Source organism: Vicugna pacos, chromosome 35 (assembly GCF_048564905.1).
Source record: "Vicugna pacos chromosome 35, VicPac4, whole genome shotgun sequence".
Classification (NCBI taxonomy): Eukaryota; Metazoa; Chordata; class Mammalia; order Artiodactyla; family Camelidae; genus Vicugna; species Vicugna pacos.
Window position 1 is genome coordinate 26282383 of NC_133021.1, and position 27233 is coordinate 26309615.

Consider the following 27233-nt stretch of genomic DNA (forward strand, 5'->3'; position numbering starts at 1 on the left):
CTTTAACTACATGGTGGATTCCCAAACCACACGCAGATGATTGCAGGTATCCGCTGCTCAGAATGATCAGAACCACTTTTCTGTTGGTGTATATAATTGAGCTTTGATTACAGACAGCTGTGTTAAGTCTTAGCCCGACAGAAGAAAGTATGATACTCAGAGGAAAGCCGTCTAGAAGGGTCTAAAACCCATTTAGAAATTTTATCCGCCAACAAAATGTATATGAGCATATTAATTAGGGCTTTTTTGGTTGCAAGCTCCAGGAAACTGAGTCCCACGTGGCATATTGGGATTGTTGGCTTCGGAGCCTGAAGGGCCCAGGGGTGAAACTGGTTTTGGGGCAGGACTGCCTATAGGCAGAGGGTGTCGCGGGGGCCCAGTTTCTCTCCAACTCTCAATCCAGTGTCTCCATGACAATCTCATTTTCAGGCTGGCTGACCCATGTGGCGGAAAAGTGGCTGCCGCACCTTCAGCCTGTGTCTCTCTGTAGGTGTTAATTCAGTGAGAGGGAGGCCCCCACCCACAATGTCACTGCTTCTCTCTGGCCCTGACTGGGTGTCGTGTCCGTGGTTGAGCCCATCACTGACAAGGGGCTGCACTACACTGGCCACTTCCGAGGCATATAACTCGCCTTTGGAAAGAGTTGGGGAGAGCTGAGTTTTCAAAACAAAGTAAGAGTGTTGTACCAAAAGAAGGGATGATGGATGCTGGGTGCTCACAGAATAACAAATACTGACTGCAACGGAGATGATATTTTGTGTATTCCACCTCATAAAGTCATTATTTTATAATTTTGCATTTACTCTGAAATGTAGAATCTTGTATTTCATAATACTAGGAAGGGAGTGAGATCAACTATTTTTCTCCATCTGTGAAGCTAACATAAAAATGTCTTTCTGAGGGGCCATTGTTAGTACTGGAAGCCCTTTGGGCAGTCTGTCCCTTCAGTAGGACTTGTCACTGAACCAGTAAGTATGCTTTTGAATGTTATGTGCTCTCTAGCCCACGCTTCTCCCGACATGTGAGGTTTGAGCTTGTGCCCACAGAGTAAGACAGTAAATGAAATGACTTGTGCGTTAAAGTTGGCGGGGCCACAGGATTTCAGTGAGGTAGCTTTGAACAGAAGCTGAGGCTTCAATGATGTCTGAACAGTTCTGATTAGACTCGGGAAAATAATGAAATTCTTGCCTGTTAGAAGGGGGTAATAATCAATTTAAAATATCCTCAGTCTATAAGACAATTCAAAAAGTATTGATACTTAAAAAATAACTCTAACTCTTGCTAACAAAAGCAGCAGGAAGAGCTTTATTAAATAAACACTCGAGGACATGCTATACATTTCAGATCGACTTTTACTACCTACTGAATATTCACACATTCATCATGTTTTTGTCAAGTTCATCATATGATACTCTGTGGACAATGCCAGGCATTCAATGACCCATAGAAATTTCAGTTGTCCAGAATTTGTGTAATAATTTTATGCATTTTTATTGTTTTCACACTCATCGTCCCCATTTCTTCCTTTAAACATGGATGTATGTTCCTACCTGAAAATACCATTTAATATTATATATACATAATATAGTCATAATTTAGGTACCTTAGGTTCTTGAGAAACCCACTGTGGCAAGAAGTGGAACCAATGAGGGGAGACATGGGGGCTCCCAGGTTTGCAGTTGTGAAAACTCACTTTGGGTGTGGGTTGTAGAGACAAGATGACAAGCAGAGGGATTAATAGGCAGGAACTGCAGTCATTCGAGTGAGTGACAGTGGCGCCCTGAACATGGTAGTGGTGAAGGGGATGGAGAAGGGTGTGTTGAATTTGAGATATTGATGAGAGAAAACTCATTAGCATCTGTAGCTAGGAGTTGGATGGGATGAGGTGAAGGAAAAGAAATGCAAGGAAACTGGAGACCCAGAAAGTAACTTGTTAATTTCACCTAGAAACGTCATAAATAGGGAGGACGGACAGGTCCAGCCATTAACACCTGATGTTAATGGCTGGACAGTCTCCATTCAGAAACATAAAAGAATTTGGCGTTCTGATTAGAGTATTTGATCCTGTATGAGCCTTTCCTGGGACTGGGATTAAAAGGTTTCAGACCAGGGGGCTGTTTTAGGAAGCTGGGATATTTATGGTTGGGTGAATTTAAATCTAATTTTAGGATCTGTCCTTTAACTGGGGGATTGTCTCTCTGGCCACGTATATTTTTCATATTTATTTCCTTAATTATTTCTGCAGTGTCTCTAGAAGTATTTGGAACCCGGATGATTTAAGTGAAGAAGACAGATTTTTAAAAGGTTTTTTTGTTTCATGCCATGTTTTGAGATTAATCTTTTAATGTGATGTATTATCTCAAAATATTTTATTCTCTTTTGGCAAACACTGCTTTCTGTATTTGTTCCTGAGCAAATGCTAGAGATGAGCTTTTGGCTTGAGTTAACAGATGAAACCAAGGATGTATTTGTTATTCCTGTCACTGCGCTCCTGAATTAAGAAATGGTACCTGACGATGTGTGAGGGCAAATGGTGGTTGGCAGGGGGCTTTCAGAGGTCCCCTTCTGATGCTTTTGTTCCGTTTGCCTTTTAGGTTAACATGCTAGCTGGAGGGGACAAACATCAATCATTTCACAATTTTGTTTCCTCCCTCCGGGTAAGGGGCCTTTTGGTTGCTTCAGTCTCCGCAGAAGAAAGGGAGCAGCGATTGGATTTGGTGGAATTCGCCTTTTTCTTGTTCAGGCTCATCCTCCTCCTCTTCCTGTGGGCTCCCAGGCTGGGTGGTGGCTCTCTCCTCTGCTGCAACCGCAGCCTTGTGGTTCTTTGTGTGCGCTGTTATCAATTTCAGTGGCTATGGTTTGTTACCTCTATTTGTACCATAACTAGAAATTTGATAAGGTTATGTGCCTGTCAGATGATTCAGATGTCAGGTGCAGATCCAGCAAAGCAATTTTGACAAGTCAAACATCGGTGCAAAGAGCGAGGGCGAGGATGACCTGCCAAGAGAAGAAAGTAAAATCTCCTACGGCCTCGCTTTCTTACTCTTTTAACTCGAGGTCAGTGCTTTCACCTCTCTAATTTGCCCTTTCTTAAGTGTCTGTGACATGGTGACTTCCGGCTTCTATCTAAAGGGCAGTGAAACGGAGGCCTGCTGTCGGAAGGTGGATGCTGGCATTTAGGGAGATTTGACTTTGGATATTCTGATAAAAACATCTGGGTCTGGAAACTTTATCTTTGATGGAAGCTGAGATTAAGGTCTTAGAAGACAAGGTTTATTAATGCCAGTGTCTGTTCACGTTTGTATATTCCAGAGAGCTGGGTATTTTTTGTAGGCGACAATGCTCCTGTCTTCCAGGTCGGGGGAAGGGCCCAGTGCCCGGCAGCACCTTTGTCCTCCTATGTTTTCCAGTCCAGGCAGTGGTTCGATAGGTACTGCTCACTGGTTGGGCAGATGGTCTGTTGGATGAGGATTCGGTAGAGCCTAGGATTAATAGGTTTAAGTTTCTTAGAGCCTTTCTGTTTTTCCTCGATTGATTAAATAACTTGTATTTCTGAACTATGCCAATGTCTAAACCTCTTCACAGCCCACACTGAACAGTTAACGTTGGCATCTGCCTCAGCAGGAGATTCTCCATTTTGTCCGCAGACTGGACAGTAGTGACCCCCTTTAAAGAGAGGCTACTGGAATTGTAGGCATACCCCTAGTGTTTTGCCAGTTGGTTTTGTGAAGTTATGGAATGAATGTAGGCATTCAAGTGTAACTCATCTTGACAAGGGTTTCATTATACTCTGCAAGCACAATTCAAAGAAATAACGAATTTATATTCAGGGAAGTTTTGTTTGAGTCTATTTAAAGAAACGCGACACACACAATCCCTATAATAGCTCTTGCTACTGAAGTATTGATGGTGCTGACAAAAAGAAAACTCAGACCAGATGGTTTCCAAACAGTGGAACCACCTGGCTCTTTGGCAATGCCAACGTATTCCTGTTTCTCAAATAGCTGTACTCTCACGGACTGTGAAGTATAGAAGTGAGACGTTCATGGGCAGAGTAACATTCCAAAATTAGGATTATTAAGAGATATTAAAACACTTATCCATGTCAGCTTAAACTGGCCACTCTTCCATTTCCATTTTCCCCTTCTTTCTCTGTGTAAGTGTAAAGCCCAATTCTTTATTTCCACATTGCAGAGAAAAAAAAATGCTATTGCTTCCTGAGATGTTTATTCTGGCGGAAAAAAGAAAGATCCTTTGTCCTTTCGGGAAACAGACTCACCCAAACTCCATTAGTGTTTTCAAACCAAACAGGAGACTTTTAGGTCAGCAAGTGATTGTCAGCAATATAATTGTACCTGTAGCACCATGAAATGACACTGAATCATAAAGCTTGAAACGTCATAGAAATTTAACCAAGATAATATTTTAATCGATGCTCAGATTTATACGGTAATGTTCCTAATTATAATATTAAAATTAAACTTTGGGATTTTCTTGAATTATTTAGTATCTAATTTTTCATGTTGGAAATCAGAGTGAATTTAAAAGTGAAAATATTGAATAATCTACAAACCTTTCTAAGTTGATGCTTAAGAAGGTGATCATGTTAAAGTTTCATGTTGAAGTTGTTACCTTAGTTTTTTACTTACCCATTTGATGAACACCTACTGAACATCTAACTGGCACTGTCTGTAACCATTAAAGATCCTATTACTGGCTAACGTATGTAACATGGGAGGCAGTTTAAAAATTAAGGTCTGATTACAGTGTTGTTTAAAATCTAGTCTTTTTAAAGAAGTAATGATATATTTTCATTAAAATTACATTTCAGTCTAAGCCAAGGTCTTTGAAGTTTACAGAATGTTTGAATTACCATCTTGTACATAATAGGGTAGAAAGAGCAAAGGTTTCAAGATGGCAAATCTGGGTTTGAATCCTGACTCTACTGCTTGCCAGCAGGTGACACTAGGCTTGTGTCTCAATCACTCAATCACAGTTCCCTGTATCAGTTAGATGAGGTAGGGGCACAGTCAGGGTGGTATGGCTGCAGACTCTGTATTAGTTAGGATTCTGTGCTGTAAGAGGTGGAAAACCTAACCCTCGTTCACTTGAACAAGATGGTAATTTCTTTTGAGGATGTTAGGGTACACAGATCCATGGGCAGGAATGTACCTGTTTGAGCTTCATGAACAGTCTGGATCAGGACTCAAATGCCACCAGCCTAGGGCTCTCTTTTTGGCAGATGAGCTGCCCCTGCCCCTCTGGGTTGTGGTGGTGGCAAACCTGGTTGTCGATAGTTCAGATTTTATATCTCTAGAGTTTTAGGTGCCAGAGAGAGACTCGCTTTACACTTTGGTCCCAATGCCTAGCCCTCTCAAATGCCTAGACTTGGACTAGCTTAGGTCACAGACTGACTGCCTTTGGGTCCATCCTCGGTGGTTAAGGATGTGGGTCCTGTGGGAAAATGACACCACTTGTGAAAACTGAAATGAGTGGTTGAGGCACAGGACCATTACTAGAAGGAGGAGGTCGTGGGTGGACCAGACAATACATTTCTCATACGTAAACAGTGGTAACAGAGACATCTCTTTTCCAGTATGATTTTGAAGATGAAGCAAGATAGTCTGTCAGATGCCTAGTACAACGTCTGATGCCTCGGACGTTGTTAATAAATCATCGCTGCCATCACAGAGCAGGGAGGCAACAAGCCAGCATTTCTCGAAACTGACACCTGTAATCAGAGTGAGGCTCTCACTCTTAACTAAGAAACCGCGATTCTTCACTTCTTTCTTCCATGCTGCTCCAGTATTTATTTTTGATCATTTCTTCCCTGTGGAAGACCTGAATTAGTACTAAGTTTCTAGTCGTAGCAGGGGTATGTTAATGACCTGTAAACATTTCTAGGAAATGTATGTTTTAAATAAAATTCTGTATTAAGGATTTCATCTTTAAAATTGTTTGATTAAAAAGGCTTGTTGGGGTTTTTCCGGGTGGCAGAAGCTCTCGCTCATGGAAGCTATTCTCAGTGTCATTTGCGTGCATCTTAAGTATATAATGTATTTAGATCTATTCTTCTTTTGCATTCTTTTCTTTGTTTGTTTTTGTGTGCTCTAGCTTTTATTTTCCTTTTTCTCCAGTTTTGTAGACGTGAAGGAAGCATGTTTTCTTATGGAAAAACAGCCGATGTTGCCTGATGGAGAATGCCATTGCAGGTGGGGGAGGGCTGTTAGGGCCAATTTTAACGACATTATCAATCTGTTGGGGAGCAGGCGTGTGTAAGAAGCATGGGGGATCATCTGTCACTTCATCAGCTGTGACTCTAGGAGTCAGGACAGGTTATTTTCACTTTCATGACTGTCCTGTGCTGGTTCAGCTCTGTTTACATTTGCTTGATTCTTGATTTTATTCTTCTTTTCTTTACTGTAGTTCGAATGTGGCTTTCTTTTCTGAATGACTAATTCCTAATTAGCTTTTTCCTAACTGAAAATTACCCATTTTATAATTCAGAATATGCACACAGGAATGTTCCCTGTTATAACTCCTTATCCTCTCCTTAATTTAACCTTGCATGATATCCTCTGGTTCCAAATCATTTGAATAATATTCTACTCCGGGTGTGAATTAGGCTGTTTATATTTAAACATTTAAATCATAATCATGTAATGGGATGATTAATAGTTAAAAGAACAAAATTCCAGAAATCAAAATTCATAAATTGTCTGAATTATTATATGTTACTTAGTAGACTTTATTTTTTATTTATTATTATGTTATTCATTTTATTTCTTTTTTTTAATTTTAGGGGAGGAGGTTATTAGGTTTATTTATTTTTTTAGAGGAGGTCCTGGGGATTGAACTGAGGGCCTTATGCATGCTAAGCATGTGCTCTACCACTTCAGCTACACCCTCCCCCTAATAGACTTTAGTTTTTAGAGCAGTTTTAGGTTTATAGCAGAATTGAGCAGAAAATACATATATACTCCACTTCCCTCAACATCTCTCACCAGTGTGGCATATTTTGGTACAACCAATGAACCAACATGGACACATTCTTATCAACCAAAGTCCATAGGTAACGTTAGGGTTCACTCTTGGTGGTGTACATTCTATGGGTTTTGACAAATGCATAATGACATGTAGCCACCACTTGAGTATCATACAGAATAATTTCATTGCCTTAAAAATCCCTCTTGCTCCATCTATTCATTCCTCCCTCCCTCTCCCCATGCCCCTGGAAACCACGGATCTTTTTATTGTTTCTGTAGCTGTGCCTTTTCCAGAACGTCATTTGGTTGGAATCTTACAGTTTGTAGCCTTTTCAGACCGGCTTCTTTCATCTAGTAATATGTCTTTTAAGTTTCTTCTGTGTCTTTCATGGCTTGATAGGTTTTTTTTTTTACTGCACATTATTATATGTTATTTAAAAAGTAACTTGGCAACATAAATCAGCAAGAGTCAGGCTCTGTGAGTCAGTCACTCCTCGAGACTACATCAGACATTAGAATATTAATTGTTCTTTGTTCCTTTAGTACCTGAAGAGTTAATTGGATGATTCTTTAGTTGCTTGGAAAAGTTAATCATCATCACCAAATACTTAGTGTACTCCCAGAGTCATTTACAACTCTAGGCAGAATTTGGTGGATTAGTTACATTTCTCCATTGTAAGTTTCTTGGTGAAAATATGCATTTGGTGTATATATTTTAGTCACCAGTTTTCTTCATCGGCGTAGACATGATTTTTTTGGTTTGAATCAGTAGTCCCATCAGTACAGGCATGCCTTGTTTTATTGTGCTCTGATTTACTGCACTTTGCAGATATGTGTTTTTACAGAGTGAAGGTGTGTAGCAGCCCTGTGTCGAGCAGATCTGTCGGCACCATTTTTCCGACAGCATTTGCTCCCTTCATGTCTCTGTGTCACATTTTGGTAACTCTCACAATAGTTCAGACATTTTCATTATGATATTTGTTATGATGATCTGTGATCAGTGACCTTTGATGTTACTGTTATGACTCAGGGAAGGCTCAGTTGATGGTTAGCTTTTATTTTTAAGCAATAAATAAATTTTTCATTACCATGTGTACTTTTTTTTTAGACATAATGCTGTTGCACATTTAATGGACTACAGTGTGGTGTAAGCATAGCTTTTATATGCACTGGGAAACCAAAAAGTTCCTGGGACTTGCTTTATTGTGATATATGCCTCATTGCGGTGATCCGGAACTGAACCCGTGATGTCTCTGGTGTATGCCTGCACTGTAGGCTTGGCAATGGCCTTCTCCCCGCTGGCCTGATCCTTACTAATAGAAAATTTAAACAATTGTTTCCTTCAAAAGAAATACCCGAAAACACTTTTTCTAATTTAATTTTTTTCAGTTTTTAAAAAAAACTTATTTATTTTATTGTTATTTGGGGAGGGCAGGGAGAGAATTAGGTTTATTTATTTGTTTAATGGTGATACTGGGGATTGAGCAGAGGACCTCATGCATGCTAAGCATGTGCTCTACCACTTGAGCTATACCCTCCCCCATGTCAGTTAGACGTTTTTAATAAAAAGCATGGGCTGTGATAAACTTTACTTTGGGTGATAATTTTTGTTCCTTTATGGCACCACAGGTTCCGTTACAGAGAGTGAACTAGCTAAAATTTTAATTTATGCAAATCTTCTGGCATCCTCTTCTAAGAGATATTCAGTTGCTTCCACTTTCCCCTTTGCTTTTTTACAGGACATTGTTTATATCTCATGGGTGTTCAGTTTGATATTTTTCATTTTGGCATTTTTTTCATTGTCCGATGAATTGAAAGAAAATGTCCGGGGAGGATGCCAGAGGGAGACTTCTGCCTCCTATTAGCTCTGTCACCTCCTCAAACTCCCTTCCTTCATCTAGAAAAATGAGCATTAAATTGTGTACCTGCTAGGATTTATCTGACAATAATATAGATAAAGCTTATTTTAATTTCCATTTCTTTTATTTATTTATATTCTATTTTGATCTTTAAAAGACTTGCAGGAGCTCCCTGGTATTCCCACTCAGTAGGAAGTGTTCTCTGGAAGTTTAGTTACTGTGGGTGAGTTAACAGTGTCCTCGTGGGAATGGGGTGCTGAGCACTCCTGACACATTTCCTGCTGGCCTTCCCCTCCTGGCTCTGTGCGCATCATCTATAAACCACTGGCTGCAGTGCGTGGGATGTGGTAGAGAGCTGACAGGTGTCAGACCCTGTTGTGTCATCTCATCTAATTCTCACAAACATGCTAGCAATATAGCACTACAATTGTGCTTGTTTTGTACACAGGGAAACTGAGGCTCTAAGAGATTAAGTAACCTGCCTAAGGTCACACAGCTATTAAGAGGTGGAGCCAAGGCCCAAGACAAGTTTTTCAAGATCCTAAGACAGAACTGGTAACCTCTAAGTTACACTTTAGTATTTTAGGGGTGATTTTTAATTAGCTTGTTGAGAAATTAATGACAGTGTGCTTTTTATTACATATTCAGAGTATTTATTTAGAATGAAATTTAGATTTCAATGTTTTTAAAGTAAAGGAACTCTAGGGAGGAGGGAATGGCTCAGTGGTAGAGTGCATGCTTAGCATGCTTAAGGTCCTGGGTTCAATCCCCAGTACCTCCATTAAAATAAATAAATAAACTGAGTTACCCACCCCTCCCCCCATCTATTTTTTTAAAACGGAACTCCAAAACTGGTGAAGTTGGATTGTGAATATACCTAGAATGTACTCACAAATCTGTAAGTATGCAGTAAGTACCCCCGCAGATGCAGTGGAAGGCTAATTGAAGGCCTAGAAATCTGTGGAAATTATTTTTAATGCCTTCTAATTATCTTTAGAAGGGTAATTAAAATTTTAATTTTATTTAATTAACCATAAATTTACAAATTATGCGATCAATTTATAAAAAAACCAATTCACTTTTGAGCTCATTTGACTTAACATTTGTTAAAATTAACTTCACCTTAAAAAAAGCCCTTAATCAGATTTCCCTTTGTAATTGTTTAATTCCCATCTAGCATTGTAAGATTAGCCAATTTTCTGCATTTCAGACATTAAAAATACCAAACTCAACAGTAATCAATCATGAAATAGTTATTAAGCTCTTAATATATGCTTTAGCACCAAGCAAAATGCAATGAGATAGAAAGAAGCATATGGCGCACATTCTCCAGCACTTTGAAATCTACTGCACTACACAAGATGGTGCAAAATTGAGTGCTGAATTTTGCAGCTCCAACTAAGAATTTTGCATGTAGTTTAAAGATTATGGGACCCTCACAATCTCCCCTGGAAGAAATGTAAAATATCCATTGTGTCATGAAAGATAATAAACTTGGTCATTTGATCTTATTGTATCATATGGAGACTTCAAAATGTGTGACATAAAGAGCAGAATAACATGCATCAGTCATAAACGTGCCTGTAGATGTTAGGCTTCTGTTAAACACGTTCTGACAAGGTTAGCTGCTTTAAGGCTAAATAATGTCTTCCTTATGTTTACTCTCCTGCCCCAGGTTCTTCTTAGCTGACTGGTCTACCGTGATTTGCCCAGGATCCTCTCAAACTGCTACTACAAACTGCTCATGAACCTGTGTTTGGAATCCCTTTTGCAACACCCTTTCATCCTCTCTCAATTTCTCTTTTCCTGTCTTTTTGCTTCATTCAGTATTTGCCAGCAGAGTGACACAACTTCATTAAGACGAAGAAGCTTAGAGTGACTACTTTAACTTTCTGCCTGTAGATGTCCACTGACTAGGTCACCTGCCACTCACGGAAAAGCCACGTCTGGTCTTTAAGCTGACTGAAAATATCAACCGAATATTCCATGTCTATTCTCCTGCTCATGACTTTTTTTGTTTTTTTAAACCTCTGGAGACTTCAGATTCCCCATCCAGGATTTTAAAACTCTGTCTCTGCTTTCTTTGAAAACACTTTATTGTTAAATATTTGATCAATACGGAAGGATATATGGAGCATGCATGTCACTTTTACAGCAGGATAACAGAAGGATCGCATGGGAATCTACCTTCCAACTTAAGAACCTGCACATCACCAAGGACAGTGAGGCTCCCTGGCCTCCTTCCAGGAGCAGAGCTCCTCACAACTGCCTGGAATGAGCTTATCAGGTCCCCTGCCCCCCATTTATGTACCCCATATGCATGTGTTCCTCGCTTGTTTCTCCTTCAACAAAACGCTTCTGAGATTCAGCCACATGGATCCATGTGGCTGTGGTTCATTTATTTTTCACTCCTGGGTGGTAGTATACTGTATGAATATACAACAGTTTATTCATCTCCTGTGGATGGATATTTAGGTTGTCTCCAATTTTTTTGGATAATACAAATGTTATTTCGAACATGCTGGTCTGTGTCCCCAGATGCTCAAAGGCAAGGGTTCATTAGAGAGGAGGGTGGAGGAGATGCTGAGCTTATCTTTGTAGGATGTGCCCGTCTTTGGCCACACTTAGTCTCCTTTTGGTTTATTGTTCAATGATGTACAGGTCTCTGATTCCACTTGGTTTTCTTTTTTTTTTTTCCCCCACCATCAGAAGTGGCTTTCTTTCTAAGAATAGCCTTTCTCATTAGTCATTTTCATTTTCTTCATTTATTTGTATTGTTATAGTATCAATAATTGTGGTAACTGCAGCCTTTGGGGGAGAGAACTTATATCTCAGAATTAGCGAATAATTCAAGTGGCAGCTCTGTTCACTCTTTTGATTTTTCACTTTTCCTTTTCAGTCATTGTGAGCCTTTTTCTTAAGCCTGGTCAGAACCCTCCTGGTTTCCAGGTTCTTCCTCTGTCTGAACTTGTGAGTGTTACTTGCTGATGACTCCAAACACAAAATATCACTGAGCAAGCACACACACGTTGACAGAAATGATCATACTTAAGCAATAAAGGTCATTTTTGAAATTTAGTAAGAAGGAGGAGACTAATATTTGCTAATGACCTAGTAAGGGCATGTCGCTGCTTGATGTTTTCTTGTTATTTATGTTAACCCTGCAAACATCGTGTGGCATGTTGCTTTTTTTCTTTTCTTTTTCCATTTTATAGCTTAGGATCAGTAGTGTTAGAGAAGTGGAACAAATTAAGATCCTAGGACAGAATTAGGGTTTAAATTCAGGTCTTTTGATTCTTGACTTAGGGTTCTAATCTATAATACAGAATGATAACTCTGTGTGTGTGTGGATGCACCTGCTGGTACATGTCAGGGTTAGGCAGCATTCAGTATTTGAAATACATTTTTAAGTTGCTTCTGAAGAAAAATACGGCAAATCAGATTGCCTATTGTGCATATTTCTTGCATTTGACTCTAAGTGCCTTTTCAAAGTGCCTTTACTTAGTCTTGAAGGGATAAGCTAATGGAGACTGGGACTGCATTCCCTTCCAGCTGCAGCACGTTCTCTGGACTCACAGTAGTGTCTTGATCCTGTGTGCCTCCTCCTGTGCCCTTCCTGCCCTGTTCTAACAAGCATATGTAGCTCACCTGGCTCAGTCTCCCTGGGGGCCAGGATCTGAGGCTGGGCCCAAGAACTCTCTCTGCCTTCTGTGGTCCTGAGACGGTTCTCTAACAGTGGGTGAGTGGGGAAGGAGGACCAGAATTGCCTGTCCCTTTGCTGGTCTCCTGCTTCTGTTCTGCTCACTCCAGTAGGTTAACACGGCCAGAAAGAGCCTGTTAGGCCGGAAGTCCAGCATGTCGCTGTTCTGCCTACAGCCCTCACTGCCTTCTGGTCTTCACTTGCTGAGGCCATCCCTGACCACCCTGTCTGAAAGAGCAGCATCCCTGACTCTCCTCATGTCACTTCTTGCTTTGTTTTTCTCTTAGTCCTTACCACTGATTTAGCATTTATTCAACTGATACAAATCTTGTGTCTTTTCTTTCTCCCCCACTGTAATGTCAGCTCCATGAGGCAGGTCTCCTTGACTATTTTCTTTGCTGCATTGTTCCCACCCCTGGAACAGTACTTAGTAGGTGCTCAGTAAATATTTGTTAAATGAACAAAGGCTTGAGGAGGTGAATACTTGAGGAGATCCCAAAGAATGACATTCCTAGGATATTGCCATTGTTATTCGTGCAATCATCAAAAAATACTTTCTAATAGAATAGAGGACAAGAGACTGGAGGTGATTTTATATTCGATGCTGAAGCATAAGGGAAGAAAAGGCATTTTTAGTGGGGACAGAGCAGGAGTTCCTAAGAGCAGCTTATACAAGGCTTAATGAATACTTGTCGAGTAAATGTGGAGTAAGTTAACATATAAGAGCATGCGCTGGACCGAATGTTTGTGTCCCCCTGAGATTCGTATGTTGAAACCTAATCCCCAGTGCGATGATACTAGGAGGTGGGGACTTTGGGAGGTGATTAGGCCATGAGGATGGAGCCCTTGTAAGTGGAATCGGTGCCCTTATAAAAGAGATCCCGAGAGCCCCCATGTCCCTTCTGCCGCGTGAGGCTGCAGTGAGTAGACAGCCAGCTAGGAGCCAGGAAGCAGGCTCTCACCACACATTGAATCTGCTTGCACCTTGATCTTGGGTTCTTCAGCCTCCTGAACTATGAGAAATCAATTTTCGTTGTTTATAAGCCACCCAGTCCACGGCATTTTTGTTGTAGCAGCCCAAATGGACTGAGGTAAGCACCATGGCTAGCAGTTTCTTTCCAAATCTGATCTAGATCTGTGTTTCTTAGCCTAATCTCCTGGCTCTTCCCCTTCCTTCCACCCCCTGCCCTCAGATGCTCCAGCCAGACAGAGCCATGTTTCAGTCCCTGAATGTGAGGTTCCTCTCTTCCCTCTGGATCTGGGCCACACACCCTCTCTCTGCTCCTGGTCCTCTTCTTTCTCTCTCCCCCATTCCCTCCCTTCTTCCCTTTCTTAATCATTATCAATCAACTTCCATGGGCCAGGTGCTGTGCTAGGTTATTGGATCACAGAGCTCAGTAAAACTTTGCCTGTGTCCCTGAGTTGCATCTCTTCTACAGTTGGGGGCTGTGACTCCATTGTCATTGCAATTCAGAGTGATAACCATTCTAATAGGCAGGTGTCAAGGTATGAGGCTCAGGACTGGGAGGAGGCCAGTCCAGTCCAGCTCACAGAGGCACACCGCTGGCGCTGAGCTTTAATGAATAAATGGATTATGTTTCCCAAGAGCTGAGGGTAGGAAACATTCTGTCGGTGACAAGGAACCCTGAGGGGTCTTACGAGAGTGCTCTTCACACAGTTCTTACAGATTTGCACAGCCTGTGGTGTGCCTCTTGGCAAAGACAGATTGTCACCCAGCACCTGCACAGATGGAGCTCAGGATTCATCGCCACCTGTGTGGTCACCAGATGACACATCCAAGGTGTTTTGTAGGGGTCCGATCGTTCACACGAATCCAACAAAAAATGAATATCTATCCAAGAATAGCTTTAGTAAAATTTGTAAATGGAAGCTAAGAGCTGATTCTTAATGTGATATATATTGCTTCATTAACCATGATCTGTTTGATTGTATAGAACTGTTCTTTTTGACATCTCATAGCAGACATTAGCTAATCCTTTCAAGTCAAGCAAAACCAATACGACGAAGATAATGCTGGGTATTTGCACAGCACCTTATACTTGCTGAAGTTCTTTCCTGTGACTTATCTCATTCAGTCCCTGCAGCCTTGTTAGTTAAGAAGCTACCAGAATCTCTAATCAGAGATGAGGAAACTTTGGCCCAGAGAAGCTAGGAGACCTGTGAGGTGACTGGTGAGTGACAAGGATGGGATGAGAAATCTAGGCTCTTGTCCCCTGAAGCAATGCTTTTTCCCTGATACAATTCCCTATTTTTATAAAATGTTAAATCTTGTATCACAAATAGGAAGAACTGGAACGTAGAAGTAAACAAGGAGAAATTCATGTGTTAATGTTATGGGAACCTGTTGTACCTGTGTATCAGGCATGATGGGGCGGGTGGGTTGTATTAATCAGAATTCTTTTCATTATTAAAAGGGGAGAGATTAGTTCACTTTAACTGATAAACCCAGTGGTTCTGGCTTTAGGAAGAGTTGGATCCAGGTGCTTGAATGATGTTGTCAGCAGTCTCTCCTGGCTTCTTGCTTTGCTTGCCTCTGGTCTTCGCCATCATTGGGTGGGGGCCAGATGATGGCCAGCCGCTTCAGTTTTCCACCTGCTAGACTAGCCAGACCATGGGGAAAGAGCACCGCTTTCCCAGGAGTTCCTGCCGAAGTCCAAGCTGTGGGCTCTTGGACACATGCTGGGTAATGTGTGTGTCAGTTCCTGAGTCCAGGGTGCAGGGCGCTTATTGGCTGGATTTGGTTGTGTTGTGAGGGCAAAGGAGACATACGAGATTGAAAGGAGGAATCTCCTTATTCCTCCCTGTCCTCTGATCTCTTTTTATATCCACTTGCCTCTCAGATTCTGCAGACCTGGAAAGCCATCAGATATAACATTTAAAATTAGACCTAAGTAGAGAGATAGGATGTAAGTGGCTGGGAGTATGGAAAAGAGAGGCTGACTAATGGCTTCAAGGCTGCCTGTATGCAGTAAAGATTTACTGGGTGGGTTGGTGCTTGAGTTGGTTTTAAGTGTATAGGAGGCTTGGTTGTGGATCACACCATTAAAAAGGATTAAACATCTTCTAAAACTCTGTAAACCAGTCATGTAGATGATTGTATTATACACTTTGAAACTAGTCATTTAATGAGGCAAGCCCCAGTCAGATGATTCTTATGTGTCTTGTGAATGCGGAAAGGACCGTTAAATGATAATTAACTCAAAACCTAGGATTCTGGAATTTAATGTTTTTTTTTTCTTTTCAATTCTTTCTCTGGAAATTGCCATTAAAAAAACAAAAACAAAAACAAAAACAGAAACCCCAAGCTAATCACAAAAAGAATATGTGATTCTCTGAAACTGGTGTTAAGGATGTCAGAACTTGGCTTATAGATTTTCCCTCTTCTCTGTGTCTGTTGCTGTTACAATCTTGTCATCTTTTTTACTTTTATTACTTTCCTACCCTGTGCCCTGGTGCTTAGTTCGAGCAAAGCTAAATGGCTTCCCTGCTTAGTTAGGCATAAAACACTGAGAATGTGCTGCTGTGTATTTTCACACATGCTGGGAGATTGAAGGTTAGAAGGCTAATCTCATTCAGTGTTTTCTGTAGAAGAAAAATAATACAGTTTATTTGACCTTTTATTTATGGAAATAATTCAAGGAAGTGTTTTATACATCTAAATGAAAATGTGGAGGGAAAATTAGATATTCGTCACCTAAAAGTGATGAAAGTATCTGTATCTTTTGATTTATTGTCAACTGGGATTTCTTTTTTCTTTTAAGCTCTTCTGATGAAAGGAAATCTTCCAGTAGCCCCAAGGACAGTTGTGCCTGAAAGAACTGAATATTTAACTGTAAACATGACTCAACAAAAACAGTCATTCCATGCTCAGCTAAGGGGACTTTTCAAATTTATACAGAAAGTAACACGGAATCTTATTTTTAATTAGCCACCCTAAATGTTAATTATTAATTTAAGTTTAATTTGAAGCTGATAATTATGAATGTGAAAATGGGAGATTATATGGGTTATCAGACATGTTTCCATATTTCTTGATATTTAGGCTTTTAAAGAGATAAGAATAGTCCAACTGGTGTGACTGTCTCAGTCATTAAGAAGCAGAATATTTAACTGGTGTGACAGTTATGGTCATTATGCTAATAATAGGAGGTGGGGCCCTGGTAAGATTAAGCATTAGCTGTTCCAGTGCCATGATGAAACTGTAAAATTTGGCTTCACTGGGTTGTAATTAGAAAAGAAATGTATTAAAATACTGGGAAAATGTTAGGTACCTCAGCACACGGTATGTCAAGGGCTCGAGCTGAAGCCTTTTAATCCCTAGGTGTGGCCTGTTTTATAAATATTTCTGTAAGTATTTGCACATTCAACATTTGGCAGTGCAACATTGTATAACCATATCCATATGCTTTGCCTTATGAAATAGAAGGAAAACTTTGCTAGGACAGGGCTGCTGTGGATAATCTTGTGTGCCTCCCTCCTCTATAGTGTGGTCCAGGCTCAAAACGATGCTTTGTCACTGACAGGACAAGCCATGGGAGTGGAAGATTTAGCTTTCTTTTTGCACATTTTTTTTTAGTTGTTGTACCACTACGAATGTTGATAATAATAACTATTATGGAGCACTTGCTTGCTTCCTATGGGCTTGCTTCCTATGTGAATGAAGACATTCGATTCTGTCATTCAACCTATTAAATAGCATTATTTAAGTATTATTATTGTTGTTGTCATTATCACCATTTTGCGGATGAGACCACCGTGGCACAGAGTGATTGAGTAACTTGCCTAAGGTCGCCCAGTGGCTGCTGGGACACAGAGCAAGCAGTCTAGCTGTGCACTGTGCCGCCTGCCGGTAGCGCTGTGCCTGGAGGCATTGCTTCCAGTTTTAGCAGCTTACTTGGCCCTGGCCTATCCTGAGTGGGATTTGTGATTCTTTTGTTTCCTTTTCTTTTTCTTCCTTTTCTTTCTTTCTTTTCTACTCCCCTTCTGTTAGGTCAAGTACAAAAGAGATTTTGAAGAAAGCAAAGGGAGGGGCTTCAGCATCGTTACAGACACTCCTGAACTACAGAGGCTGAAGAGGACTCAGGAACAAATCAGTAACGTAGGTGACCATTTGCTCAGTGACGTGATACCCTAACTTGTAGTTCTGGTGTGAAAGTGAAATTGGGCAACTTGGAAGTGTTCTTATTGCTATGGGCTGCAAGGAGTTCTCAGTGTCCTCAGAAAATATGCCAAGTTCATCTGTTAAATTCCTTCCCTTTGATTTGATCACAGTTGTCTGGAGCCTAACACTTTAACAACAGTGACAACAGGCATACATCATTTTGTTGTGCTTTGCTTTATTACACGTCACAGATAATTTTTTTTTTTTTTACAAATTGAAGGTTTGTGGCAACACTTTGTTGTCAGATTATGTTTAGACATTTTTAGCAATAAAACATCTTTAAATTAAGGTATGCACATTGTTTTTTTTAGACATAATGCTGTTGCATACTTAACAGACTGCACTGTAGTGTTAACATAACTTTTATATGCCCTGGGAAACTAAAACATTCATGGGACTTGCTTTATTGTGATATTTGCTTTATTGAGCCGCTCTGGAACTGAACCTACAATATCTCTGAGATATGCCTGTATATTTCTGAATACACTTGTAATTTATTTAAGTTGATGTGTTTAGTAAATTGATTTAGTACATCAATTTAATTATATAAATTAATTGTGTATTCAGAAATAATAGTCACCGCTATTAAAAGAAGTTATTGTAATTTAGCATCTTATTCCATTTTGAGTGATTCTCAGCTTTTGAATTTTTCCAAAATAGGACTTGTATAGGTAAATAGTAAAACCTATCAGTTAACTTTTTGCTGTGGATAAGTGTACAAAATATACATCCAAGGTTATTGGTATCTGGAGAAATCTCATATTTGCTGATTGTGTGTATATAAGATTTCATATTTTAAATTAGGTATTTGCTGAAGTGATATATTACATCTAATTTTTGAAATAAACATTTATATTTGAAATTGCTTTGGATATGAAAGCTGCATCTTGTTTAGTAATAAGACTTTCTTGAAAAAGAAAATTGAGACTAGCAGAGAAGTTCAAAACATACTAGGGACCAAAATGTGTTAATCCAGTATTTATTAAAGGTAGATAAACAGCTCTTCTTAATTTTTCTGATCCATATATGTAATTATGTTTCTTCTAAAGTTTTATATGAAGTGTGTTGACATGCATTTTTTTCCAGAAAAAAATTAGTTCAATGTTAGGTATTCAAGGGGAAATAAGAATTAAAGTCAGCAACTATGTACCTGATGTGAAAGTTTGGGCAAATATGTGAGATTTATACCATTTTTCACTACAAGTCTATTGTGTGTATCACTTGTACAGTCACCCAAATGTGTATATCTAAGTGTTTTAAGTTATGTAGCATTGATTTCCAGGAAATGTTTAATTAGCAGATTGTTTTAAACTCACTTGTATTTGGCCATTATCATTATATACATACATACAGATAGATAAATAGATAGATGATAGATAGATAGATAGATAGATAGATAGATAGATAGATAGATAGATGGATAGAGAAAATTTGTAGACAGAATCATAGGATATAAGTTGAGAAATAATTGTATTTGTCAAAAGTTCAAAAATGGAATTATTTGATATTTTAAAATATTTATTTAAGGTGTGAGAGAAGGCAGAGCAAACACTTTGTTTTGCCATATTCCCTAAGGTTTATTCATTGTTTGCTCTTTAAATGGACATTTTATTTCAGTAAGAACTTTTTCCTTTGAAGAGAAAGGTTTGAATTTTAAAGATTCATGGCTTTTGTCCCTCAGTTTTCCTACCCCCATTCCAACAACCCACTAGTCATGAATACTGAAGATCACTTTCATTGTCTTTCTTCCTCTTCATTCTTTCATTAAATCAAAATCCTATTTTTGTTTTTTAAAATGCAAATTAGAGATATGTTCCACTGGCAGTTATATTCAGTTATGTTTCTTTTCTTGGATCACTTTTGGAGAACATTTTTTAAAAAAAATAAAAATAACACTGTATAAAACAAAGTTACATCATAAATCTTCAACTATCACAGACATTTATTTCAAAAAGAACTAAACATTTCTACTTAAGACATCCGACAGCTAACGTAAGGATTGCAGTTGATTCAAAGGTAAGCTTTTTAATTTACATTCAAATTAAGTCAATATTCATATTTAATAAGAAAAGAACTGATCATTTCACCAACCTTTATCATTAGCAGGAATATACATTTTATTCAATACCAGAGGCTGTTTGCAGATCCCTTCTTAAATATGCAAAAACCCTTATAACAGGTATGTGTAAGTCTATATTTATCATATACATAGTAGTGTATGCAAAATGCCATTTAGATTAAGCCTATAATTTACACAGCACTGACTTTTGAGAAGTATGGAATTTAGATAATATCTTTTAAAAAATTGTGTGATTGTCTCGATGTTAGCAACCATAGAAGTCATATAAGTAGTTCTTTTGGCCATGATGATGAGGCATATTAATATTTGGATAGCCTTAAAAATATATAAATTTTGTAATATTACTGTTAGGGGTATACTCCCCCCCCAGTTGTATTGAGAAATAATTGACATACATCACTGTATAAGTTCAAGGTGTGCAGCATGATGGTTGGTTTATGTACATTGTGAAGTGATGACCACAGTAGGCTTAGTTAACATCATCCTCTCATGTAGAGACAATGACAAGGAAAGAAGAAAATTTCTCTTTGCAATGAGAACTCTTAGGTTCTATTCTCTTAACAACTCTCCTGTATATCATAAGAGCAGTGCTAATACAATCATGTTGTCCATTATATCCCTCGTACTTATTTACCTTATAACTGGAGGTTTATACCTTTTGACCCCCTTCCTCCAGTTCTCCCTCTCCCCACTCCTCTGGTAACCATCAAATGGATCCTTTTTTCTATGAGTTTGGTGTGGTCTTTTGTTTCTTTGTTTTTTTAGATTACACAGGTAAGTGAGATCATACAGTATTTGTCAATAAGTCTCTTTGACTTATTTCACTTAGTATAATGCCTTCAGGGCCCATCAATATTGTTGAAAATGGTAGGCTTTCCTCATTTTTTATGACTGAATAATATTCCATTGTGTGTACGTGTACATATATCTCAAAACTTCTTTATCCATTAATCTTTTGGTGGACACTTAGGTTGTTTCCATGTCTTGACTATTGTGAATAATGCTGCTATGAACATGGGAGTGCAGATATCTTTTTGAGTTAGTGTTTTTGGATATATTCCCAGAAGTGGAATTTCTGGATAATATGTTAGTTCTATTTTTGATTTTTTGAGGAGCCTCTGTATTGGTTTCCATAGTGGCTGCACAAATTTACAATCCGACCAACAGCGCACAAGCGGTTAGGGATTTACTCTTGAAGAAAAGAAGCTGTTAAATATTCTGAGGTCTAGTGAATTTATTATTCATTTATAAGGCTACAACTTCATGAACTTTTCCCGCAACCTCACAGGTTTTCCATATTACTCAAGGATTTATTTTTTTTCTATAAGAAACTTGGGTTAATCTGAAAGGTGGTACTTTGGCTAGTCTAGTTTTCAGATAAACCCAAACTCTGAAATATATTGGCCAACTCCAGACAGATATTTTTGACAGTGGCCTGGATTGTGTCTGTTTTGAGAGAAAAAAGGGCAGACGGAAGAGACCCCAGAATCTTCCTGCTGGAGATGCTGGGATGGAGTGGGCTCATCCTGAAAATCCTAAGGGGTTTAGGATTTGAGCTCCAAGTTTAATACAGGTTGATGTAGATGGGTTAACTAAGTCAGGGTCTTGGCAATCCTTATTTTGCCATTTGCTTCATTTTCTTACTTGTTTTTAGTTTATCTCGGAATACTGGCTGGATCTTTCTAAACTGCCTTTAATCCCTTTTGGAGTTAGGAAAGTATAAAGACATAAAACAGTGGATTTAATGACAACTCCTAGGTGTTTTGGATGATATGCTATGGATGAATGGGCATTTTTGATTGCTAGTGTCTCTGTCAGTTTTATGAAATTCTTTCAGACACTCTCATATTCATTTGTCAAAGATTTGAAATCATTTGGAAATGCCCACTCAGTCTGTGTCTGTTACTGAGGTGTGGGATTAAATACAACAGTAAATTTGAAGTTGTGTGCAATGAACAGGGTGAGAGCAGATCCAGCCTTAACTCGCTTCTTTCAGAGTCTATAATGCCAACATATTGAACACTGGGGAGTTATTAAATGCTACAATTTAAACTTCTGCTCTATTACTCACTTAGTATAGCTGCAGAAAGAATAAGAAAATAAGCAGGATTTCACAATTTACCGAATAGTTGGAAAGAAACTGATTCCTAAAATAAAGAAAAATTTTTTCCATGAAATTCTGATTGCCTATACCTCTTCCCCACCAAATTCTAGGGCATAAATTCAGAAACGGCAGAAATGTCCTAGTGCACCTCCTCAGTTACTGTACGTAGTGATATTTTAGGACAGTGTTCTTAAATGACAACATACAAACGTGAATTGAATAATTCCCGTGCCTTTGAACATTTAAGAAAAAAAACAAACCTTTTCTCTGTTGTCCCATAGCTCTAGCTTGTGTGGGTAGTTGTAGAGGCTGTTTCTAATTCACGTGGTCACTACCTTCATGTTCATAAGCAGTGCGTTCAGGAAACCTGCAGCAGGGTAGCAAGGCTGAATCACCCCCAGACATCTGTGGGACACAGTCCATTCTGGAGAAGGTTGTCAACGCATTTCATTCTGCCTGTTTACACACCCGTATAAGCTACATTGTCAATTAGCTAAGACAGTCTGGGGGATAAGTTGTGAAGTAATATGGTGAAGTTCAACCCCGAGAGACTCTGATAAATGTGCTGTAGATAAAATCTAGATGTTTATTTTCTAATTTATTTCAGATGATGGAGAAATATTATATGAAGGCGAAAGAAAAAAAACCCAGATGACAAAAGCTTGTATTTTACAGTCTAATTCAAATGGTAAGCATACTATTATGTGATTCATTAAGATTTGTGCCTTGACTCACAGCGGGAGTACTTGTGTGTGTGTGTGTGCCTGTGTGCCTGTGTGTGTTGGTGTCAGTGGGAATCCTTAGAACTCCCTTTCCTTAGATCACTGGCCCCCAGACAAAACAGACAGGAGTGTGTTCACCTGCTCTGTATTCTGTATCTATACACACCCTGTAAGTATCTATAATTTTGATTACCTATCCTGTTTCCTAAATAGTGTGTTTTACTACCATTTTCACTTTTAGGATACCCAGAAATGTCTACTTGCTTTACAAGGAAAGTTAAGGTTGAAGTCTTTTTTTTTTTTAAACATTATAGAAAAGAGTCTTTCTGTAATTTGATATTGAATTGTAATTATTTTTGTTTTCTGAGACAGCTACATAATTTTTCATTGACTTCTTAGAATGCAAAAATAAATTATATGCCCATTAATCAGCACACGTGGATACCGCTGACTTAGATCCCTGAGACTTTGTGAGTTAGCTCAAAAAAAGATTAGATTATTGGCGGTAACCATGGCCTAATAATTGAATAGGAGTACCTATGGACCACTGAAAGATTTGATTCAAAGTTAGGTTGAGTGTTAGGGTGAGCAAGAGGGTAGGGAGGATTACCTAGGGATCTGGTCTCTGTTTGTAATTTAAATAAATCATTTTGACAGAGGCTGACTGTGGCCACGTTCAGGCTGCTGATGGTGTGAAATTGAGTCGTATGGTGACAGAAGACAAGCAGTCAGGAGAAGTCCCCAGAGGCAAAATTTGTTATGTAATTGGGTCAACTCATGCATGAGACATGCATGCTAATTGTGAACTGGTAGCAAAATTATAGCGTATGAAGCAATTTGGCCTTATGTGAACCTGAACAACTGACACAGGGTTTTTCTTTCTTTCTTTTTTATATATTCAGCAAACATAAGATTTTTTTTTTAAAGTCAAGAAAGGTAAGAAAGCAACTTCCAGTGGTTTTTTTTTTTTTAGTTTTTTTTGTGGGGGGGGTGGTTAGGTAATTAGATCTATTTATTTAATTATTTGTTTAATGGCAGTACTGGGGATTGAACCCAGGACCTTGTGCATGCTTAACATGTACTTTACCACTTGAGCTACACCCTCCCCCCAACATTCAGTGTTGAAATAGATTACTTGTGAATTTTGTTCCTCATGCAAGAAGCCTGTTTTATAACGTATGAAAAAGTGATATGAAATCTGATTTTGAGTAGCGAAATCCGGTACACCAAGTAGCTTGAATGGAGAATGGGGTGGTAGTTTTGTTATAACGCATAACGGGGCTGATTAACATAGGTGATTAGTGATGAGGTCAATGGTTTAGATTTAAGCCCTTGAAATCTAATATTTTCACAAAGTGAGTTTATGTGTTACTTCATGCTTTATCTCCAACCCATCTCAGCCAGTAACTCCGATGTATTCTGGGGTAAGAGTGGGTCAGTAGCTTTATCTTTAAAGCAAAGATCAAATATGTCAAAGAAAGTGATAGGGCAGTACCATGTCTTTTCCTTATAATACCTGCCACATGTATGAGTGGTTTATTCATTTCAAAACACTTTGACATCCCCGGTCTAATTAGAGCCTCTGAACAGCCTCTCCTTGGGGAAAGTGTTTCTATGAAGAATACTTATACTTTTATGAGAAAAATGTATGGAAAATTACCTCTTGGTCCTTTCTCGTTTCTAAATCTGTGGTTTCCCTTACACCTGGTTTTGCTTTATTTTTCCACCTAGGGCAGAACTTCAAAGGTTGATCTCTTCTTTTTATCCTCATTTTTTTTTAAGCCACAGTCACTTAAAGAAACAAATACATCCCAGACCAGTAATTACTTGTGCATGGCAAGTACTAAGGATTTTGGTTGTAAAATAGCATCGTCTAAGGGGGAGGTTTGGGGACAGACCCCCCCCCATAATAAAAGTACTAACACGTATGACATCTTTTTGGAAACAGGGATTAAAGATCCAGCAAACAGTTTCTGAAGATCCTTCTTTTGTGAAGTCCCTTTTTCTCCCCCCTGTTCCTTTCAGTCCTACTGTGTTCACGCCCTTATCCTGCCCAAGTTATCAAAGGAATCTCCAATTTGGCCTTTTCTCCTTTCACATTCTTTCTGCTCCTTCCGTTGTGTTTTAAACACAGTCACCTGATGACTCTTTCTAAAAATCTCTTTCATTATAACCCTAATTATGACCCAGTAAAAAACTTTCCTTGGACTTCCACTTTGAGTGGAATAAAGTCCCATCTCCTAAACCCTTAATTTCTTACTCTAAGGACCCTCCACAATCTGCTTCTAAATTATTTTTCACCTTATCTTTCACTCCCCTTCAACACTATTCTTCCATTTCTTTTAGGCCTGGCTCCTTACTCTGTTCTGGGCTTTTGCATGAGTCATTCCTCTTGTTTGGAACAATTTCACAGTGTCTGTTTATGACATCACCACCCCCAGATCCCAGACCCACATTCAGACCCTCAGATACAGCGATCTTTCTCATTCCCGAATCGTAACAGTGCTTTGTACGGTAGCACTGTTACCTGGTCCACCCGCTTCACACATGGATTCCATGTTTCTGGTTTTAATTAGCATTTCACGTGGTATGTGTTTGGCCTCTCTGACTTCGTGAAGCTGAAGACTGAGGGTTAGGGCTTTAAGAGATGAATTTGGGGAGGGGCTAAATGAGAAAGGATCTACGTAAATCATAGGATAATTCTGAGATAATTAAGCAACATATGTTTTAGATGCGCTTCAACATGTAAGCTTCCGTCATAAACTGTCGTCTTCAGTGGCGTAGATGGGACTGACTGTTGCTGTTCCGGGAAAACTTGTACATTCAGTGTTTAAACTTTTTCCTGTTTTCAAACCGGATCATCTTAAATTCAAAAACATTCCCTGTAGGTCCTATTTCTAATCTTTAATTGGCCCTTTCAAGCCTCTTTTTGCTTGCGGTTTTGATCCACAGTCATTTATAGAAGCAAAGACAACGCATAGTAGTAACTCTGCTTTTAAGTTTCCCAGCCCTCAGCTGAATTACGTAGCTCAGAATGTATAGATTTCACATGTCCTGTGCTGGCACTTTGGCCTGGGCAGCTGTGGAGAAACTGAGGGCAGAGGTGTGACAATAGAAAAGAGACAGCCTCATACCACAGCGAAAGTCTAAGAAAGACTATTTTTTTTTAAGTCTCAATTTCCAGTGCATTATACAGATTTGGAACTTAAGAAGTATCTCAATTTTCTTCCAGGTTTTATTGTACCTCTTGGGACCCTGTCTACCGTGAGCACATACGGATGTTGAAGAAAACCCAGAAATCTTACAGATATATTTGTGGAGTCCCCAGATGTGATTATCGTGAATAATTATGCCATACAATTGTCATTTCAATGGATTTTAGAGGTAGGTTTAAATCCTGCTGTTTTCTCAGTTAATAAGTGTAATAGTCAAGTGTCATTTTAACTTATTAAGAGGTCATGGGTTGAGGGAGACATTATACAAGGATTTAATTAAAACCCATTGGCAACACAAGCCAAGTTTATACAATTAAAGAAAAGATGGCACGATTGGAAGTTAGAAGCAAAAATGTCTTTTTTTGAAGTATATGTAGATATGTTCTTTAATTTACATTTCATTTTCCTGGAAGAATTATGTCATGAAAATTGCTTTTCTTTATTTTTACTTATATTTTCTACTATAGCTTTCTTTTCTTTCAGCAATGTCAGGGCTGCTTTGTAGGGTTTTCCTCTTCTGTAGAGAGTCACATGCAATGATATTTGTCAAAGGAAGGCTCCAAATTTCTGTTTGAAGGACCTGTTGCTTTGTAAAGTACCCCCAGACATTTCCAAGGACAAGAAACCAGAAGTTACAATCATTTTTTTTGTTTGTTCATATTTATGATTTATTTTTCCTCTTGTGGCTATATTAAGTGTAATGAAGTCAACTTTTAATTTGTTTGAATTAAGCGTTTGTATCATTGCATCATTGGAATTATAAATGTATCACAATTTGCCTGTGTTTAATTAGTAAACTATGAAAAAGGGTTTAGATTTAGAAGAAAGAATAAAAGAAAAAAACCTAAAAAAAATTATTCTGTTTCTCTTAACAAGTGTTATTTTTGATAGGATTGATTTCCCCCAAAGTAATTTAAATATTTACTTTTATTGTATAATTATTGTGAGGTCTTTGAAGGCAAGTGGCATTCCTTGATCATGTTTGAATCCTCCAGAACATGTGCCTTGACTATAAAGAGTAAGACAGAAGTAGAAATTGCCTTCAGAGTTCCCTTACTTGTGCCTGTGTGTTTGTTACACATGAAACATTTGCTGTGGACATCACATCCCACCAGGCTCTGTAGATTGCAGAAGAAAATGAGAAACCACTTTTTGCATGCATTTATGTTCATGGTAGGATGCATGAAGGTTGGAAAAGGCTTTCATGGAGAAGGAGAGCCTTAGTGCAACTCGAAGGCACAGATGAGGGAGAAGATGGCATTGAAATGAGCAAAGGAAGGTAGGAGTGAATATAAGGTTAGGAACACGCGGTGTCTACGTGTGAGAGTGCAGAGAGACACATCATTACTGAAATATACATTGAGGCAAGATTGTTTTCATATTTT

General features: G+C 38.8%; 1 protein-coding gene across 2 annotated transcripts in view; it reads left to right on the plus strand.

Moving 5' to 3' along the window:
* The window catches only part of NEBL (nebulette), a 310669-nt gene that overhangs the window by 149615 nt on the left and 133821 nt on the right, over positions 1-27233 (plus strand). For both annotated transcript variants that reach the window (XM_072955282.1, XM_072955279.1), the window contains exon 4: positions 17557-17664. In XM_072955282.1, coding sequence (XP_072811383.1) covers positions 17557-17664 — 108 coding nt within the window. The remainder of the gene's footprint in view (positions 1-17556; positions 17665-27233) is intronic.